Source organism: Rhopilema esculentum, chromosome 1 (assembly GCF_057945365.1).
Source record: "Rhopilema esculentum isolate cy_ngs chromosome 1, ASM5794536v1, whole genome shotgun sequence".
Classification (NCBI taxonomy): domain Eukaryota; kingdom Metazoa; phylum Cnidaria; class Scyphozoa; order Rhizostomeae; family Rhizostomatidae; genus Rhopilema; species Rhopilema esculentum.
The window spans coordinates 1,389,225-1,409,932 of NC_142815.1; the positions used below are offsets into that span (position 1 = coordinate 1,389,225).

Here is a 20,708-nt window from a genome sequence, read left to right on the forward strand (position 1 = left end):
GGCTGAGCTACTGTAAAATGTAACTTTGAACAACGTTTTATCTTAATAACGAGGATTTTTAGCCATGTGTGGGGGCTCTTTCGGTGAATTTTCAAACTTGGCTGTCAATAAAGGTTGTCACACGCATTTTATTGGCAAGAGAGGCCTGGACACCTCCCCAGAACGAGGAGCTAGAAATCGCACTGCTTACACCCTATTAGTTTAGGAATAAGATAAAAACAATCCAGCCTCAGATTTTCGAAAAAAATTAAGAACAGTTAGCCTGAATTTAGAGATAGAGCGCAAAGATCAAGCTTATTTTTGTTTTAAATAAAGATAGGTTCTAAGAGTATGGGAAGCTTGAAAATTTTTAAGATCTCGTGTGGAAGATGAGATATTGGGTGGCGTTCGTGAGTTTGGCAAAAAGACTTGGTAAGGGTGAGCACTTGAAGAAAGTGTTAGAAACAATAGAGTTGTCAAGTGATGACGTCATAAAAATCTATTTTTATAATTTTTGAAATGTTTTCCCATAACCTGAAAGAGAATCATGAACTACCTCTAAATCTGCAAAATCAGTTAAATGTATTACGAATTGGTTGAGATATGTCCAGATGAGCAAAGGCTCTTGCCTTATCAAACCTCTGTAATTTGATCTTGGTTCATAACTTTAGGAACCAGGCCAGAATAACAGTAATCCGTTAGCAAACTTCAAATCTTCTTTTGGCTATTGCTCACCCTGTTTTGACAAATCTAGCTGATTTTGCATGTATGTGAGTATTTTACGATGTTATTTCATGTTATGTGGTCAAAATTCTAAAATTCTAAAAATTGTTTTTTTAATGACATCACACTTAAGAACTGTATTGATCATGTATGTTAATGTAGTGGATGTTGAAATAGATACAACATTAATAGAACTTGAGCCATTAAATTAACCAAAAATAAGAGCATCGAGGATGAGCACAGCAAGATTTAAAATACATGTGACGTTTACACTAAATTGATTAATTTCAAAAGTTATATAGTGCGGGTAATAGTCCCCGCACAACCCCGCCCCTTCCCCTAAGCTGCTTTGTGCCTGCTTCTTAGCATCCTCCTCATGTCAACTTTGTATATGTCTGCTCCGCTATTAAAATGCTTACTTGGGCAATTTGAAGGGGTAAATCACAGTAGAAATCTTGTAATCTCGTTGAGGTAGTTGTAAAACCACTTAAAGGGGGTTTTAGCAACGTGAACTGGTCAGTTAAGGCTGAAGAAAAAAAACTTGAAAAGGACCATACCATTGTAAAATTGAACAGAGGGCCAATATTTCTAAACCTGTCACTTTAGGCCAAGCTTTTTGGCCAGCCTGAAAAATGGGCCTAAGCCCCCCGTGAGATGCAATAAGATTGGCCTGCAATTTTTGGAATATCACCAGGAATTCGCTCAAAAGCAGTAGTAACTATTTAGTAAATTTTATGAACATTTAAAATTTTTAACTTTGGTTTATTTCATCTCAAGTATATTTTCTTGGCAAACAAAAATTCAAGTATTGCTTTTTCTCCACAACTAGGGGTGATTTCGAGAAAGTTGTAATCAAACCAGGCAAAATTGGCAAGCTCTGATTGGCTAAAAGATAATTGTAAACAAAGCATTACCCTGGGTACCAGACTCACTAATAAATATGGGACGCAATAGACCAGACTCTATTCTATTTTATACATAGTGAGTCTGATACCCAGGGTAACAAAGCATCTAATTGGACGAAAACGAAATTCTACCTTGCTAACCAAACTGCTATCTGCTTTTATATATAACTTCATTGATTAACCGATTTTCCTCAATATTTTTTTATTTGATTGACTTTACTCAAGCTGATCATTTGCTGCAATTTTTGTTTAAAACCATACAAATAACAAGCTCAGTCTGTCAGAAAACTAAGAAAAATTGGTGTTATACCAACCGCCGTCTTGCTGTACTGGGCGTTGTCCCACAGCCTTGTGCCGAACGAGATCTGGAAGCCAGTATGCTATTTAAGTACTGTACCCGCATTAAAGGGGCGTGTATCAGCATTCTATACCGTTTATTCTCTTTCAAATAGAGTGTTTCATATATATATATATATGCTGATAAATTGATATTTTTTCCATATGATTGATTTCCCAATTCAGTTCAAAAAGCAGGTTCATTGCATTGATCTACCTATCATCCATTAAAGTTGTCCTTTGTCCTTTTGTATTTGAGGAAATAGAGGACAGCATTTTACAAATCGCACTCCAGTTTGAAGCAAGAAAAGGCAATTTAGGCAGGGTGAAGAGTTTTGTGATGTTCCTGCTTCTCGTCATGCTCATCGTTGACCATGGAGAGTGTTGGAGAAGAAGAAGAAGAAGAAGAGTAGCAGAAACAGGAAGATCCAATGGCGATGCACCTTTGACTTTGGAAAGGGACAGAGCAAACGCTCGAAGGGAAGAATCAGCCGATGCACGGGAGTGGATTATTCGAGTAACCTCTTGTCAGACATTTCAAGGAGTTTTTTTACTGTATTAGCGAATTGCAAGTCGCATAGAGTCAGGAAAAGCTTTCCCGCCAACATGACATCTAGCATAACATGTTGCCTAACCTCTTGTCAGACATTTCAAGGAGTTTTTTTACTGTATTAGTTGTTTGGGAGACGAAACCTTCAATCCTTTGTTTCGAAACAATAGCGTCTTAAACCAATCATTGTCGCAGGGTCATAGCACACGCGCATTAATAACAGTATCGCATAGCTGTTTTGTCTGGGAACTCACAACTTCCCGCCAGAGCTTCAAGTGATAATGCGCATGTGCAATGACCCTGAAACGGGGGCTAGTGCATGTCTGGAAGACGTACATGATTCATCTCCCGAACAATTAGCGAATTGCGGGTTTCACAGAGTCAGGGAGCGCTCTCCCGCCAATATGACATCTACCATAACATATTGCTTATCTGGGTTTCCTATTTATGTCTGCAACACACACTACTGTAGGTTTGTTAAGGAAAGGTCTGAGAGCATACAGCAAACACCTAGCACGGGAAAGGAGGAATTATTTAGGAAAACAGAGGTTATTTGCGGTCGCTGATTGGTAAAGAAAAAAGGACCAATCCTTTGTGAAATGTGAAATGTAACTTTGAACAATTTTTCATCTCAAAAACGAAGAGTTTTTTGCATTCTTCGGATGCTTCTTCAGTGAATATTCAAATAGCAAATGAAGATTGTCTCACTCACGTTGTTGGCAAATGAGGCCTGGACACCTCCCTAGAGCGAAAAGCTAGCAATCGCACTGCTTACACCCTCTTAATTTAGGAAAAAATTAAGAACAATCCAGCCTCAGATTTTTGAAAAAATCAGGAACAACCAGCCTGAACTTCAATTTACTGGCTCTTATGAAGAAGAGTGTAATGGTCAATTTTATTTTATTAAATGCACCGTAATGGGGAAACCCTTTGTCTCAAATTATGCTGACATATACATGACAACAAAGGAACAGCATATCTTGAGCAATGCCACGATTGGGCGAAGTCGAATATTTTGGAAAAGATTTATCGATGACATAATCTTCATCTGGCAAACACAAGATTGAAAACCTACAGGAATTTATACAATACACCCTATATCATCCACAAAATAAGATATAAAAACAGTATATATTCGACTCCCTTCTTAAAGTCACTTATCTGGTTACAGTCAAGGCAAATGTAGACCCAAATATGCAAAACGATTTCATCAAATTTTGATCGAAACGTCGGTTAGTCCCGTTTACAGTGTCTTAGTTTTCTGGCAAGCGGTGCTTGTCTTTTTAGTATGGTTTTTAAATAAGACAGATATATCAACCAAGGGTGTAACCATAGAAATGGGTGTAACAATTAAGGTGAATGGAAAACAGAATCAATGTAGAAATTTATTCCATCCAGCAAAAGATCATGCTGGCAATGTCTGTTTCGTGTCACTGGTAGTATCATTTTACTTTTGGAGTAGACAAATTACAAGCGTAACCTACATTCTTGCTACAGTTACATAAGAAAACAACAAAACAGATCCGTTAATAAAAACATTTGCCCTGCAAAAATCAGTTTTGCCCTACGAAAAGGGCCTACTTTCGTGGTTGGGGGGGTGAACCATTCCCCCAAATACCCCCCCCCCCTCCATTCGAGTGTATTTATATGTATTGAAGAGGTTTATCGAGTGTAGAGAAACAGAAAAAGAACATTTAGGAATCATTCGAGTCAGATGATTTTCGCGATGTGCAATGCCAAAATCTATTATCTGGATCCCCAATTAAATTACGAAATGACCCAATTTGTATCTGTGTTTCTACCTAGAAACCGAAATTAGCTTCTAGAACATTGAGAAGCTATGCTTATCGAGCAGTGTCCTGGTCCTTCCTCTCGGTTTGACCACACCTCGTGATTCCTACGCCTGCAATTACAGAGAGCTGGTGACTCTCCTCACTCTGATTTAAGTTTCGTTGTGTAAGGGACTCGAACCCCAGACCCTTGGTTATGTAGTCTGCAAATCTAAGCAATTAGCCATTCTTGCTCTCGGTTTTCCAATGTACCCTGAAAATGGCAGCTTCTCTGTAACCCCCGGGAGGCACTCCCTACTGGTTCAGTTGAGCCCATGTTATTAAAAATGATTCCTTTTCAATAAAAATAAAATAACCAACCTTAAATTTCCCTTTTACAGATGAACAGGTAGAAGATGAATCGCTTGACGAAGATCAAAACTTTGAGGATCCCGAATACTTTCAGGATTCTGAAGGAAGGCCAAGCGATAAGGTTGTAGTGATTCCATTCATTCTAATTTTTCCTCACCTATCGCCATCCATTTTTACTTTGTTTATTTTACCTACAGTAATTTCTTCACATCACTACCTCATCACTACACTCTACGAGCATATCAGTATGTCAACATTTCCTCTCTTTTGTTTAGGCCCTAATTAACCCTACACATCTACCTAATTCTCAAGTCCTAAACTATTCACACTTAGCCTAGCCCTTCCTATCCTTTGTTTTCCTTACATCATTCGTGTTAATTTTAGATATTCATTTCTGTATATAAGCATGTTAATTTTTATGTAAGTTCAGTTCAGTTCACATCAGAGTTACACAGGCAACACACTGTCTCTCTCACTGGCTCCGTGTTCTCTGCACGTAAAATAAGACACGCTGGGTTGGAAATGACACGATAGTCGAGGATGGATTTATTTAGTGTTTACATTGATCGCTGTTCCGATGTACACTAAAAGGTCTCATCTTATGAAAATTGAACCACTGGTAAGTTTTAGTTTTTAGTTTTTATATTATCTATCTAGACTGTACATGTTTTCCATCAAGTTCTTTCGGACCCTTATTCTGACGTTTTGTACTCTAAGGAAAATCAGACGAAAAAGCTCCTTGCCAATATGTTATAAAATGTTTGCTTATTTCAAAGCCATTTTCAAATTTGTTATTTGCAACTTCAATACAATTTACTGGAATACAATACAATACAATACAATACAATACAATACAATACAATACGATTGATACGATACGATACGATACGATACGATATAATACGATACGATACGATACGATACGATACGATACGATACGATACGATACGATACGATACGATACGATACGATACGATACGATACGATACGATACGATACGATACGATACGATACGATACGATACGATACGATACGATACAATACGATACGATACGATACGATACGATACGATACAATACGATATCGTACGAACTCCTATAAACGAAACTGCACAACATCAGAAAAAAACAAATTAGGACAATTTGAATTAGTTACAAGAGAATTGATTTACCATCTTTTTCTAATTTTTCAAATATCTTTTCAGATCCCTATAAACAAAATCTTGATGACACGACGAAGCGAGCTTTCAACAAAAGTGAACTTATATCTTCTATTATATTCAATTTCATAGCTTAGCCAATTTTGTCCATTTCTGTATTCGGGTATGCTTGACTCTCTATAACCATTTGTTACAAAGATTCATTGGTTTTTTTTCTGAAATTTTCTGCAATATGCATAGATCTGTTCCACCGAGAATCGGGATGCAAAAGGGCAAGTAAATAAAAGGGTTTTAAATGGACGATCTTGGTTCTATTGTTTTAATTGATTTGCTATATTCTGTTGGTTTTAATGTGAAAAATAGAATGCAAGTTTCCAGTGTTCCAAGTATCTTACATTATACCGGAAATTGGCATGGCATTGTACAGCAAAATTTGTTTTATTTGCTGGCGAATGCTGGCTGTGATGTGATTGGTTTACAAAACCCGTTTATAGTGCGCCAAGAATTCAAGAGATTGTCACCATGGCAGGGCCCACGCCACGGGTTTCAAAGTGGAGGGGCCAAGTGCTATTAATCGAACTTGACGCTTAGTGCTTCGAAACAGGGCCTCTTTGTGAGTCTTTTCAATGCCGTTGGAACTAATTTCATATGAGGGGGGGGGGGCTGCCCGAAATTTTCTTTCTCATTCAGTACACTGTTATAAAGGAAACATTCTACAGTTTGACAATTATTAGGGGGGCTCCAGCCCCCCAGCCCCCAGGCTCAGACGGGCCTGATTTTTGCTTACCAAAAAAGTGGGGGGCATGGCCCCTCCACTCCACTCCCCCTGAATAATATTCTAATATTCAGAGAAAACCTTCACATTCCGCTCAATGTGTGTAAGAATCGCGTTTTAGCGTGGCATTTCCCAAGGGCCTAGCTCAAATGAATGTCTCGAAGCAAAAAGCAGGTTTATTGCACAGACCTACCTCCATCATAGTTAATAGAATAATTCAATTAACTATGCTACCATCCTTTGTCCTTTTGTCTCTGTATGTTAGACATATAAAGGACAGCATTTCACCATAGAATTTTACATATCGCATTCCAGTTTGAAGCAAGAAAAGGCAATTTAGGCAGGATGAAGAGTTTTGTGATGTTCCTGCTTCTCGCCATGCTCATCGTTGACCATGGAGAGTGTTGGAGAAGAAGAAGAAGAAGTGGAACAGAAATAGAAAGATCCAATGGCGAAGCACCTATGACTTTGGAAAGGGACAGAGCAAATGCTCGAAGGGAAGAATCAGCCGATGCACGTGAGTGGATTATTCGAGCAACTTCTTGTCAGACATTTCAAGGAGTTTTTTTACTGTATTAGCGAATTGCAAGTCGCATATGGTCACGAAAAGCTTTCCCACCAGAATGACATTTGGCATATTATGCTGCCGAACCTCTTGTCAGGCATTTCAAAAGGTTTTTTACTGTATTAGCGAATTGCGGATCGCACAGGATCAGAGAGCGCTCTCCCTCCAATATGACATCTACCATAACATGTTGCCTACTGTAGGTTTGTTAAGGAAAGGTCTGAGAGCCTACAACCAGGGGCGCTGGAAGCATGGGGGCAGTGGGGACAGCTGCCGCCCTGCACTGACTCTACGGAAACAGCGGGGGCAGCACTGTGCCCTTGTGAAATTGGCACTGTGTTTATGCGAATGGAATAGTGAGATAAAACTGCCTTCATTGCGCGGTTGGAAAACATCACTAATGTGCGGTTAGGAACCAAATGAAAGCAATTGGGTGCATTTGTTATGCTATTTCTTTCGACAACACATTCAAAATGGAGGAAATTACTGTAGAATAAGGCGAGTAGCGTAACAGAGGCATCAGGGGTCCTAAGCAAAAACTGAGACGGGGCCCCTTTTAACGGACTCTAGTAGTGCATGTCAAAGACTAATGCAATACGCAACACTAATCCACGTTAACTAGTAAAAGCCTCAATTGAAGTAATCTAAAAGCTTTTAAAAATGAGGTGAACCTTTAGCAAAGTCATCAGAATTTATAAGAAAAAAGTTGCCATGCCAATAAAAAAGACATTTTATGTCAAAGGCACTTTAAAAAGAATTCGAGTTGGGTTATTTTTGCCATGTACCATGCCAAAATCTATTATCTGTATCCCCAATTAAATTACAAGATGACCCAATTTGTATCTGTGTTTCTACCTAGCAACCAAAATTGGCATCTAGAACACCGAAAAGCTATGCTTATCGAGCAGTGTCCTGGTCCTTCCTCTCGATTTGACCACACCTCGTGATTCCTATGCCTAAATTACAGAGAGCAAGCGACTCTCCTCGCTCTGAGTAAAGTTTCGTCGTGTAAGGGACTCGATCCCCAGACCCTTCGTTCTATAGTCTGCAAATCTAAGCAATTAGCCATTCTTGCTCTCAGTGTTCCAATGTACCCTGAAAATGGCAGCTTCCCTGTAACCCCCGGGAGGAACCCCCTACTGGTTCAGTTGAGCCCATGTTATTAAAAGTGGTTCCTTGTCAATAAAAATTTAATAACCAATCTTAAATTTCCCTTTTACAGATGAACAGGTAGAAGATGAATCGCTTGACGAAGATCAAAACTTTGAGGATCCCGAATACGTTCAGGATTCTGAAGGAAGGCCAAGCGATAAGGTCTCATCTTATGAAAATTGAACCACTGGTAAGTTTTAGTTTTTAGTTGATATATCTTCTATCTAGACTGTAAATGTTTTCCATCAAGTTCATTCGGACACTTATTCTGATGTTTTGTGCTCTGAGGAAAATCAGACGAAAAAGCTTCTAGCCAATATGATATAAAATGTTTGATTTTTTCAAAGCCATTTTCAAATTTGTTATTTGCAACTTCAATACAATTTACTGGAATACAATGCAATACAGTACGATCGATACGACACGACACGACACGATACAATACGATACGATACGATACGATACGATACGACACGACACGACACGATACGATACGATACGATACGATACGATACGACACGACACGACACGACACGACACGACACGACATGACACGACACGACACGATACGACACGATACGATACGATACGATACGATGCAATACGATATCGTACGAACTCCTACAAATGAAACTGCACAACATCAGAAAAAGACAAATTAGGACAATTTGAATTAGTTACAAGAGAATTGATTTACCATCTTTTTCTACTTTTTGCAATATCTTTTCAGATCCCTATAAACAAAATCTTGATGACACGACGAAGCGAGCCTTCAACAAAGTGAACTTATATCTTCTATTATATTCAATTTCATAGCTTAGGCAATTTTATCCATTTCTGTATTTGGGTAGGCTTTTCTATTTATAACCAATTGTTGCAAAGATTCGTTGATGTTTTTCAGAATTTTTCCACAAAATGCGTAGATCTGTTTCACCGAGAATCAGGATGCAAAAGGGGAAGTAAATAAAGGGGTTTTAAACAGACTATCTTAGTTCTTGACTTATTTTAACTTGATACATTCAATTTGCCACATTCTATTGATTTCGATAGAATTCTTAAGTGATGACGTCACGTTTCAGAATTTCTTCATTTTGACCACACGTAGGAGCATCAAGGAATACCTCTAAATCAGTTGAAGGACCGAGATTCCGGCGAGACCGTTGGGGGGTGGGGGGCCTTTGTATATTCAAAATACTTCTACTTTATAAAATATGGCTGCCGTCTCAGAGCTGCCCCCCCCCCCCCCCCCTCAAACAAAAATTATCTCGGTCATTGAATCAGTGTTCATTGTGAGCCAAGACCGAATTGCAGAGATTTGATGAAGAAAGTGCCTGTGCTTTTGTGGGAATACCTCAGCCTAAGCGTCACCAATGTCTGCAAAACTGCAAGAAAGTTGGTCATGCAGCCGGGACCTTAGGATTAATTAGGAAGTTTGACCAAACGTCAACTCGTAATTCATTTATTTTGTTGGTCATGGTTAGTCTTACTCTACCTTCTTATCAACTTGCCATAACTAACGGCTATAAGATGCAGTCGATTGAAAAATTCAAACTCTTAACTTACTATTGCGCAGGGCCAGCGAAACCAGGAAGGGCTGCCTCTATTTTGCAGAGCGAAATAAAAAGTTTTAGGAAAAGGGGAAAGAAATGTAACCTACCATTCTGCGAGTAACTTTGCCTAGTATTCTCTTAAAGATGCCCTTATTTTTAACTTGGTTACTATGTTCTAATCATAGAAGACATATATAAAATCGAACATTAGAATTCGATCGAAGAAAATGCAGTGCTCGTCACATGACATTTCTAAACACACTACAATAAAACATACATCACTTCATTACACGGAAATTATTTTTCGCTGGTTAATTATCAGTTTCACTGATGATAGGTCTGGATGTTTTCCAATATTTTAATCAATATTACAAACATAATTTTTTTATACTTTCACGCCATTATTTCCCCTAACTTTGTTATTATAAGAGTGTATATGATAATCCATTTCATTTTTAATACATTTTTTAAGGGAAAATAGTTGGTCAAAAGAGGGTAGTTGGTCATATCTTTTCTGAACGCCCCCCCCCCCCCACCCCAAGCTAAATTGTCTAGGCACATCATTGAATACAACAAAAAACGAAATTTTCGAAATGCCTTCTGATTTTGCTGTGAAGAGCTTTCTTGAGAAGGAAACTAACTTTGAAATTTGCTATCAAATATAATTTGCTTGAGAAGGAAACTAACTTTGAAATATGGTCAAAGAGACATTCAGCATAAATGATAATGTCAACATTGAAAATGCGCCTAAAACTTCTTTTGGACACAACAGGCAGTGGAATTCACGTTCTTCGTTGTTTTGTCTCTTTCTTTGGGACATGAAATGGCCAACATTTTGCACCTTTGCCATTCAACCGGTGCCAAGGTAGTGCAATTACACAATGTTTCTTTGCTTTTTTTAAATGAAAACATATACTGCTCATCCGTTGGGACATCAAATTGTCCATCATTTTGCACCGCGCCATTCAGTCGGTTTCAAGGCATTGCAATTACACAAGTCTATTGGGGATGTACCCTGTTGTTTGGCGGTATACTGCTTGTACAATACCTCGTTATTAAAAATACTCCAGAGATTTTCCTTTCAATCAATTTTCTTTGTATCTATACCGTTGGGACATAAAAATTGTCCAGCATATTGCACCGCGCCATTCAGTTTGTTTCAAGGCATAAGTCTATTGGGGATGTACCCTGTTGTTTGACGGTATACTGCCTGTACAATTCGTCGTTAAGAAAAATGCCCCAGTTAGATTTCTCTCAATCAATTCTCGCTCTATCTTTATCGTTTTTCATTTGCGATAAATAAAATAAAGCTTAATCGCTTCGTGGCAGGCAAACTTAATCGCCATTGGCAGTTCATTCTGTAGCAAGGTCTTAACAACATGAAGAGGTTTGTGGTGTTCCTTCTAGTCCTACTGTTGATCGTTGAACAAGGGCACTGTTTTCTGAAAAGAGCAGTAAGAAGAAGAAATAGAAGTAGCGGCATTGCATCAAATGTTGCGAGCGAAGAAGCAAAGCGCTTACGTAAGTTTGTTTTCCCTTTTTTATTATTGAGTCGGCAACGGATACAAACCATGATCCTCGAAACAGCTGAAAAGGCAAACAACGAAATATTAGCTAAATGAATGTACATCATATCTGTACCTTCCCCTCACCACTCACTCTAGGGTTGCCGACCTAGAAAGTCAAGAAGGGGATTGTGATGTAGGAAGCTGCTAGAAACCCCATCAAAGACCACAACCATCGCCACACCCGATATACTTTCAATTAAGATTATAACAATGTTCAAACGCTGTCGACTTTTTACTCGACTTGCTCTTGATTTTTTGTTGAGTTGATGGTAAAAGTTTCGGGTTAACAACCTTCGGGTCCAAGAGTCTCAAGTCCATTGGGCCACAGATTTGGAATGGCCTACCGAATGAATTAAAATCGGCAGATAATCTGAAAAGTTTTAAGGTTTTAATAAAAAAATGGGACGGTCCCAACTGCAAATGTAGTGCTTGTGCTTGCCTACCAACTTAATTGTATTATTTAGAAAATATTAATTTTGTTTATTTGTTCTGTATATTCGATTTTGATTAGTTAACTTGTATATATTTAAATGATGTATATATTGTTAGCTATATGTAAAAATTATCGAATTAAAATAAGATTACATCACATCAGTTTTGAACACTGTTGAGAGCAGTTGAGCGAAGTCGAGCGAAGTTTGAACAAGTTTTAAAAAGTCAGGGGAGGATCTAGATTGTTGCACAGAACGCACAGGCGACAGCAGTCAGAGTTTGTAACATGTTTCAAGTGAAATTTTGTCACTGAGTCAATTTTAAACAAATTGCGAATTTTCTTGATTATTGCAAACCAGCTGGACATCAACTCGAAGAAAAGCTTTGTCGCCAACTACTCTCCATTGGACAACCCTGTGTATGCTTAAGGACGAGAACTGAGTTGATTAAAAAGTAATTTCTCCTACCTTTCTCTTTTGTCATCTCCTGTATTTATTAGGTTGCATAAATTATAGAAAACAAGGTGCGCCTGTCGCATAACATTATTGGGCTGCGCTGACATCTTTTTTGCATTGTTTTTAAGACCCATCCAGTTCAGCAATTGTTCAAGGCGTGAGCGTAATCGAGAGCGTTTGAACACCTTTTGCCCACCAAAACATAACACAGTTGAATGCGTATTTAGTGAGCATAAAGCGGCGAGAGCCTGGCATATTTGGCTCCAAATAGATCCTACTGATTCAGTTATATTGTTTTTGCAATTGAAACTATTGGACGGTAAACCATCAGTATTACCAAACGAAAAACCAGTGGCTCGAGAACAGGGCTCGACTCAATCAATACCGCTCTTCAGGGCTGGAAATAAATCGAAAGCAGTCGAATAAAAAGTCAAGAGCGTTTGAACAAGTCTTAAAGTTGATTGACCATTTATGGGAAATTAGCACAATAAAAGGGCAGTTGACTTGGCCAAGTAAGGAATTAACCCAACCCAACATATATATACTCGCTTAAGCCATCTGTCCATCAATATCAGCCAATCCACAAGCGTCTGACTGTTATCAGGCTCACTGATTGGCCAATTGACGGTTGACAGTAGGTTTAGGCCACTCTAGCTGAGCATTATTTGACTGTGTGCTTTTCTTGCATTGAAACTCTAACCATTACATTTTCAAAATAAGTAGATGCATCTTTCTCCTTCAATTCATCTTAATGACGTCATTTTAGTTTCTTAGTGGGGCATTGGATTGCACGAAACCCCATAATTGTTCCAACCCTATTGCCTCCACAAGCCACAACTGCTTCACTGAAAATCCCTTCACCGTTGAATATCAAGCAATTTTAAAGGCAATCGACCGATTCCAAAGGAGCTTGACCCATATTTTAATCAAGATTTGACCAATCAGCAAGTCTGATTCCACTCACACGCTTATTGATTGGCTAATACTGATTGATTGGTGGCTTAAGCCACAGAAACTTCAACGTTGTGTATATTTAGATAAATTAATTTTTTTGATGATGATGATTCAAATTTTAATTCACAGGTCGTGCTGTTGAGGAATCCCAGATCTTTGGGGATTCCATGGATTTCGAGGACTTAGAGGAATTGATTGATTCCCCGTCGAGACGACGAGTTAGATAAAGGTACAGTTCTTTTTCAAATCTAACATAGTATCATACGCTCTGGTTGAAAGGGTTCTAGGCTGCTGTCCTGTTCTATACACCAATGGGTCTTCAGAACTTCTTGGAGACAAATTTTCTTATATCATATCACATACATATTGGTAACGTTGTTACAATTGTTTTTCAACAACAGTCGTCAATAGTCTTTAGGCCCGGCAAAACAAATAAAACATCCTTAAAACATTGTAAACCATTTATGTACCAACATTGTCGGAAAATGTTTCATGGCCTGGCAAAACGAATCAAACATCTGTGATGGTCAAGCGCTGCCGCACAGCGTCCTACATTTACTGCGTTGTATTTGCCGAATTTTAACTTACTGCGCTTGCGTTAGTAAAACAAATGTTTTAAGGGGTGGCCAAATGAACGCAACATTGTTGATCAAACATAAGAAAAAAAGAGATGTTCTACCAAATGTTTGATGGAAATCAAATTTTGCAAAACATCATGAAACATCGTAAAACATGTTTTATGCAACAATGTTGGATGACGTTTTATGCCGATGTTTTATTCGTTTGGCCAGGGCTTTAATGTTTTTTATGAACGTTACTCAAATAACTTATAGTGAACGTATCCACAAGGCACAATGTCCTGACGCCTTTCACTGGCCATTTAAATCCCATTGGTTACACTATACGATAGACCTATTGTTACGGTCACGCAGAGTGGCATCGACATGGGGCGGAAAAAGCCGCCATTGTGTAGACAGAAAGATTTCTTTTTTTCTGATGGACTCCAGTGGTAATTTTTCTATAGGCACGCGGCACTGATTGGTCAACCATACCGGTCTTGTGCTTGCGTTTTTCTGATTGGCCTATTTCGATCCACAACTTGGTATGTGTTTTCCATCGTGTTCTTTCGGAACGTTATTCTGACGTTTTATACTCTGAGGAGCAGGGACGCCTGCACAAAATTAAGGCTCTTTAATTAAGGCCAAATTGTCTCTATTTTTGTCAAATTTCTTAGGATTAATCTTCTTCTGTGATGTTCATGAAAATCCTCTTCTGGATCAACAGAAAAACTGAGCTGCAGAACTTTTTGATATCTTTGAATATTTTTAAAAATTACACGAAGGACAATTTTTCGTCTAAAAAATTGTAAAAGATTATCTACCCGTCAAAATCCCAATTTTACCGACTAAAATCCCAATTTTACCGACTTAAACACAAATGCCTATTCTTTGGGGGTGTTACATCCCCCCACACCCCCCATGGGCCTGGCCCTGGTAGGAGCATTCGTGACACTGGAAATTAGCATGTCTTGAATCAAAATACGAAGAAAAATTTAAACTTAGAGAAAAAGCTGTCACAAGAAATGTTAGAATAAAGCTCTAGTTTATTATATATTAGTTTTTATATATTATATATCATATGCAACTTTGATGTATATTAGATTTTTATCTAAAGCTTTGAAGCGCCTTTAGATGCAAATCTTGCCTTCACCCTACTGCGCATGCTCATTTGATGCACTTTCTCATTTGTTCAAACAAAGTTATGGCCTTAAACAATAAGAGTTTGTACTCGTCTTCCCAACTAGCATGTTATTCAAACTAGGCCCCTTCTGATAAAAATCAGTTTATATATCTCATTATTATTTCTATATAAATTTCATATGTGTTCATGTATATTTCAAAACAACCCTAGGCCAAGTCTAACTGCGAAAATGAATTAGTTTACAATCTAACGAAAAAGGAGTGGATTAATTACAAGTAGAAAATTCTATGATCAATTTTCAATTTGAAAAGTTATCTTTAATTTTGCATTTCTTTTTAGATGAGATGCAGCCGTTTCACTGATGACTTCACAAAGGAAGTCTTCATAGCAATAGTGATATCTGTTATAACGGGTAAAGCAGAGTGCCAAACAACTAATATACAGCTTTTTTATCTTGCCTTGTAATATGTACACTAAGCATTGTTTGCATTTGGCACAATATAATTATTTCTTGCAAAAAATTATTTGTTTCTTGCTAAAATTACTTGGGTTCTTGTTAAGATTCCTTAGTTTCTTGCTAAGATTACTTGACTTCATGCTAAGATTACTTGGTTTCGTGTTAAGATTCCTTGGTGTCTTGCTAAGATGCTAAGATTACTTTGTTTCGTGTTGAGATTACTTGGTTTCGTGTTAAGATTCCTTGGTGTCTTGCTAAGATGCTAAGATTACTTTGTTTTGTGTTGAGATTACTTGGTTTTGTGTTAAGATTAATTGGTTTCTTGCTAAGATTACTGGGTTTCTTCTGAGTTCTTCTAAGTTGAAGTTTCGGCAAAGATGAAATTTCACTTTTAAGACCGTAGGCCATTCCAATCCCATTCAAAAGACGAGATAATCAAGTGCTTCTTTGATCCTTCTTTACTAGGAGACTGTTATTCAGTGGACTTCAGGCTTTTTAATGTATGAAATTTTAGAAAAAATCAACGTTGGAATGAAATTAACCATAAGAGCACTCAGTTCACAAAATATTCGAAAAATAGGCCCCGCATTTGGTAAAGATTTTTTTGCTTTTATATAAAATGTGATGCTTTTTAAAAAAGGGATTCCCTTAAATATCAGTAATGGGATTAGCTTGCTTAAGTCCCCCTTTTTCAAATGTCATCTTGTAGTTGAATTTTTTGTGTCCCAGCATCATACTAACAAGTAACATAAAGATTATTTTTGAATATCTAGAAAGCACGGCCCCTCCACTATGAAATTCGTGGCATGGGCCCTGTATAGCTATGTTTAAATGCTTCAAAATATCTGCCCTATAACAAAGCCAATTCTTTCTATAAGATCCCACATTAAGAAATCTAAAGACTTAACGATTATGCCATTTACAAAACTGTGTTACAGCCGTCGACATGATCTGGGTTGCCAGATTTACATTAAAAATATGCTAATTTATGAAAAATTATGCAAAATTATCAAGGTATAGCTGCGGGGAGGTTAATTTAGGATAAAGTTGCTCTTACAGCTTAGAAAGATGCTGTTCTTTTATCTCTAGCATGAAAAATTTATCATTTTAAGGAATAGAAAAGGAAAAGTAAAGTTCTCTATTGATAGCTATGTCATGATCTTTTCCATTCACTTTGTTTGATGTTAAAAAGCTACTGTGGGAGCATGAATTGATGTTGACATCTACATGACCTCTGAATTCAACATCGTTAATTTTGTATCTGTTGTACAAAACTTTTTTCAATAATCTGTATTTATATCTTTTTTCGTGCAAAGTTCGCGGGGGGTATCACTCTATCCAATCAGCGTAGGACTTTTAGAGACTTTAAAGGAACTTTTCTCGAAAACAATAGTATTTCTGCCAAAGGCGCACAAGATTTTCGTGGAGTGACATGCCCCGCAAAAAATGAACTGTGGGTTTTTATGAAGAATGGATTTTTATGTCCTGAGAGTGTAATGTTAGAACACAGGGTTCCCATTCATTGCAAGACATCACTTGACGATTGCATATCATTGAGCTGCATCTGTAAACTGTAATATTCTTTAGGGTATATAAGGGGTGGCTTTGTAGTTAGGTTCAGTCTTGCCGTAACATTGTCGAACTCAGTGTGTCTTGTCGCCAGCTTGCAGAATTGTGTTTGCCGTTACATTGTCGTCGTTAGCCGTTTGAGATTTCTTTAGTCGTTTGCCGTGAACTGATGAATTAGAAGAAATGTAAAACATTAGAGAATAATAATAATAATAATAAAAACTTTATTTCAGTGTCAATTTGAGAACAGTTTTTGCCATCGTGTACGCTTCATCGAACAACCTACGAACTCACGTCTGTTAAATCCCCCTTGTAAGTGGTTCACAGTAAGGCCCTGTACCTGTGATTCGTTTAAACAGTCAAAAAAACTCCTCGACGTGTATGACACGAGGTCACTCGGACTATCCAAACCGGGTTCTTTGCCTCTGCCGCTACTTTTTCCAGTTTGGCAAAGATAGTTCGATTTCCGCTCGAAAATTCGAGCACACAGCAGTTCGTGAGTGAAATGGTTGATTGCTCTGTGTTAATTAAAAGTGATTTAAAACAAAATTTCATCTGATTTTGGGCACTAATGTATGCAAAACTATGCCAAAATTGTCATATAATATGATAATAAGGTAGCCTGCTTCTGATGTGCCAACACAAATGGGTAATCCAAAACCAAGGAATCGTGGTTTGGATTTTTTCCCCAATGAGAAAAACATTAGACTCCAGATAGTAGCCTTTCAAAAACATACGTAAACAAACTCATCGAAAAAACATTATTTACCATGAGAAAAACATATTTTAACGTTTATTAGCAAATTATTAGCAACGTTTATCAAAGGTCTCAGTGTTTTTGCCAACTTTCTGTCCGCTTTTAACTTTATCTTCTCCAGCTAATTAGGCAACGCTTGAGTAAGAGATCTCAGTCCATTTATTTGGCATCATTTGGAAACAGAGCTAGATTGTTTACAGCAGAATACGGTGCAGCACGAGCAAGGTAAGAGACAATATGAAGTGTGCCATTGTCTTTCTTCTTGTTTTGGTACTCATTGTTGACCAGGGACATGGTTGGAGTAGAAGACGATCTACAACTGTGAAATTGGAAAGGAAGAAAAACGTTACTGAAAATGTTGATGTAAATACTTCAGGTAAGTAGCAGGTATAATTTCATGGTATTTTGTAGGCAAACAATATACTGTTTATCTTTGTTTGTAATATATGACATACGAGGCAAATTTCAAAATAAGCGAGGCTGATAAAATCACAATTGGTATCATGTTTGTAGGATATGATATTTGCAGAAGAGTGTTCCCCAAGGGGTAGTTCACTCTTGCAAATAGTGTACGAGATTTCCATGAAAACAAGAAGAATTCCAGGGAATTTATCACCAAACAACAGGATTTCCACCAAAGGTGTATAAAATTTTCATGAAGTGATTTGCCCCTCGGTGTTCCCTGACCCTAGGCGACCTGTGTGATACGTCATCGTAATATGTGATACGTCAATGCAGTAAAAAATTCCTCTACATATATTAAAATTTATGACGGAGTCATCCTACTCAGATTCTTTACTTCCAGCATTTTAGATATTTCCAGCCTAATGAAAGAATACAAAGCCTGACAGTATATACCAGGGGTGTAGCGCTAGGTGGCTCAGGGGGGTTGAGCCCCCCTCCCCTTGTTGATGTCGAGAATTAGCAGATTTCTACTTTTGCTTTTGTTTCTCGCAACATCTTGTGCAAGAGCCCCTCCCCCCTTGTTATTTTGATAGCACTACACCACTGGTGTATACCAACTTTAGGAAGGCCACTGCACGCAATTTTCGTAAGAAACACCCCTCAAGATGACAGATTGCTAACCATATAATAGTACTTGTCAAATTAAACGTCAGTCGCTGCTGGAGAACGATTCCTTTAAAGATTGGTTTCAAAATATTCCCTTCAACGATTGGGCACCAATTGCTGGTTCCACGGACACGGACGACAGGTTCACTCCTTTGAAATTTTTTCTAATTCAATGTAATAAACATACATGCAGTTTATTAGGGCAAATAACTCGATAGCTCATCTGAGCTTATTTACCCTAAGCTTTGTTAATTGTAAGTATGTTTAATCATGTAGCTTATAATTAAAAGCTTGAATTTATCATTATTGAATTGAATTGAATTGAATTGAATTGAATTATTACGTGTTTAAGGGTAAACGTTTCAAAATATAGTCTAGGTATCGAAGAGGCTGTTAAGAAGACTTTGGTGTTAAAAGCAAATAGATTTGAAAAGTGAAAACTGTTTCCGAGTCCAGTTATCATTTAAAATTTGTGTATACCCCAGCCTGTAAATATAAATACAGTTCATTTCCTATTTAAAATTGCATCTTCGATTGTTTTTCAGTTCCCATAATTGAAAACGAAGGAGCTGCGGAAAATCGCACCTTTGAGGATTCCCAGAGCTTCGGAGATTCCCACAGCGTTGGTGATTCCCACAAATTGGAGGATTCCCCAGCATCCAATGAAGATGAACTTCACGATGATGGTACTTTCTTCTTTGGCCAACCTTGATATATCTAAAACCTGCATGTGTTCCGTTACTTAGTTTTTTCCATCTATTGTTTTTCCTTTGACTGAAAGACTTGAGCTGCTAATAGCGTCCCCTAAATTGACACAAAAGTTGCTTAACGTTGCCTTATTATCAATTTGAAATATTCCAAAGGTTAGAAAATATTTCATATTCTGTATTTTGCCAGATTGAAATACTCTTCACTCACAAATAACTTTCAAAATTTATCTGCCCCCCCCCCCAGTTCAACAAAACTTAAACAATAATCGAATAGTTGTCCAATGTGCCAGGGGGTTAGTTGATGAGAATTAACGCATCATCCGCCGTTTACAATCATGGATGACTCTTTAACAGAAACGCCAGAGAGGGGGGTGCGAGAGGTCAACCACCCCTGTCTCCTTTTGGTAGGCCAAAGTTTCCTTTTCATTAACTAATTACTCTTTTCAATGCGCTTAAATCGGCCTTTTGTTATTATTAAAGAGATTCATCTGAGTTTCTGACTGCAGTGCCTAATTCATGACGTCATTTTTCGAATCTTGTTGATATAATTTTTTATGCTAGCCAATTTTCAAGATACCTACAGAAGAACGAAATAAAATGGCAGATACGAAAGAATTAGTAGAAGCTGAGAATTATCTTTCAAATGCTTTTTACTCTTGCCACTTGGTCTTTCCAGCATCTCTGCTCTTTAACGAATACGGCACCTACCAAATCTTTATCTTTATCGAGATTTGTGAATCTACCAGCCTATCCTTAATGCCAAATGTCATTTTGAAAATTTGCTTCCATTTTTCTCTTTTTCAGGTCCAAATGATGACGTCATAGTATAAAGAGTGGAACTCTCTTCATAATCTTGCTGAATATGTTTTTCTCTTTTTCAATGCACCGAATTCATGTTATCTTTTGCGAATATTCAGTTTCTTGCTGTAAATGATAATCTGTTCTTGGCCACCACTTTATGTTGCATTTCTGTTATATTTCTACAAAAATCATGGGTTTTCTTTGTACGATAGTTACGAAAAACTATGAAAGTGCACGAAAGATGGAAACTAAATTTATCAATTACAATGACATTCACACAATTAAAACGAATTTCTAGAAAATTCAAAGATTTTTATGGTTGCTAGGATGTGGCTCACATTTTAAACGCTCAAATTTATTGTTCATAGAATTTTAGCTGCCAAGTATAAAATAAACAT

The 20,708-nt window shown here is 37.6% G+C and overlaps 1 protein-coding gene and 2 long non-coding RNA genes across 3 annotated transcripts; all 3 read left to right on the forward strand.

Moving 5' to 3' along the window:
- The first annotated feature begins 2,217 nt into the window (after positions 1–2,217).
- Positions 2,218–5,992, forward strand: LOC135690223 (uncharacterized). Its single transcript, XR_016143782.1, has 4 exons — positions 2,218–2,443; positions 4,664–4,755; positions 5,226–5,253; positions 5,839–5,992. It is a non-coding gene; the product is annotated as an uncharacterized LOC135690223 (long non-coding RNA).
- A 665-nt stretch (positions 5,993–6,657) lies between these two features.
- On the forward strand, positions 6,658–9,184 carry LOC135690334 (uncharacterized). The gene is made up of 3 exons (XR_016143780.1): positions 6,658–7,085; positions 8,356–8,475; positions 9,016–9,184. It is a non-coding gene; the product is annotated as an uncharacterized LOC135690334 (long non-coding RNA).
- An 8,688-nt stretch (positions 9,185–17,872) lies between these two features.
- LOC135690205 (uncharacterized) lies at positions 17,873–20,463 on the forward strand. Its single transcript, XM_065207697.2, has 3 exons — positions 17,873–18,104; positions 19,345–19,485; positions 20,314–20,463. The coding sequence occupies exons 1-3, from the start codon at positions 17,966–17,968 to the stop codon at positions 20,337–20,339; spliced, it is 306 nt and encodes a 101-aa protein (XP_065063769.2). The 5' UTR covers positions 17,873–17,965; the 3' UTR covers positions 20,340–20,463.
- Positions 20,464–20,708: the final 245 nt, after the last annotated feature.

Excerpts from the sequence above, each read along its gene's own strand:
- LOC135690205 (XM_065207697.2), top strand. The coding sequence starts at position 17,966 with ATGAAGTGTGCCATTGTCTTTCTTCTTGTTTTGGTACTCATTGTTGAC. Across the intron at positions 18,105-19,344 it reads TGTTGATGTAAATACTTCAG|TTCCCATAATTGAAAACGAA; the intron begins GTAAGTAGCAGG and ends ATTGTTTTTCAG. Across the intron at positions 19,486-20,313 it reads AGATGAACTTCACGATGATG|GTCCAAATGATGACGTCATA; the intron begins GTACTTTCTTCT and ends TCTCTTTTTCAG.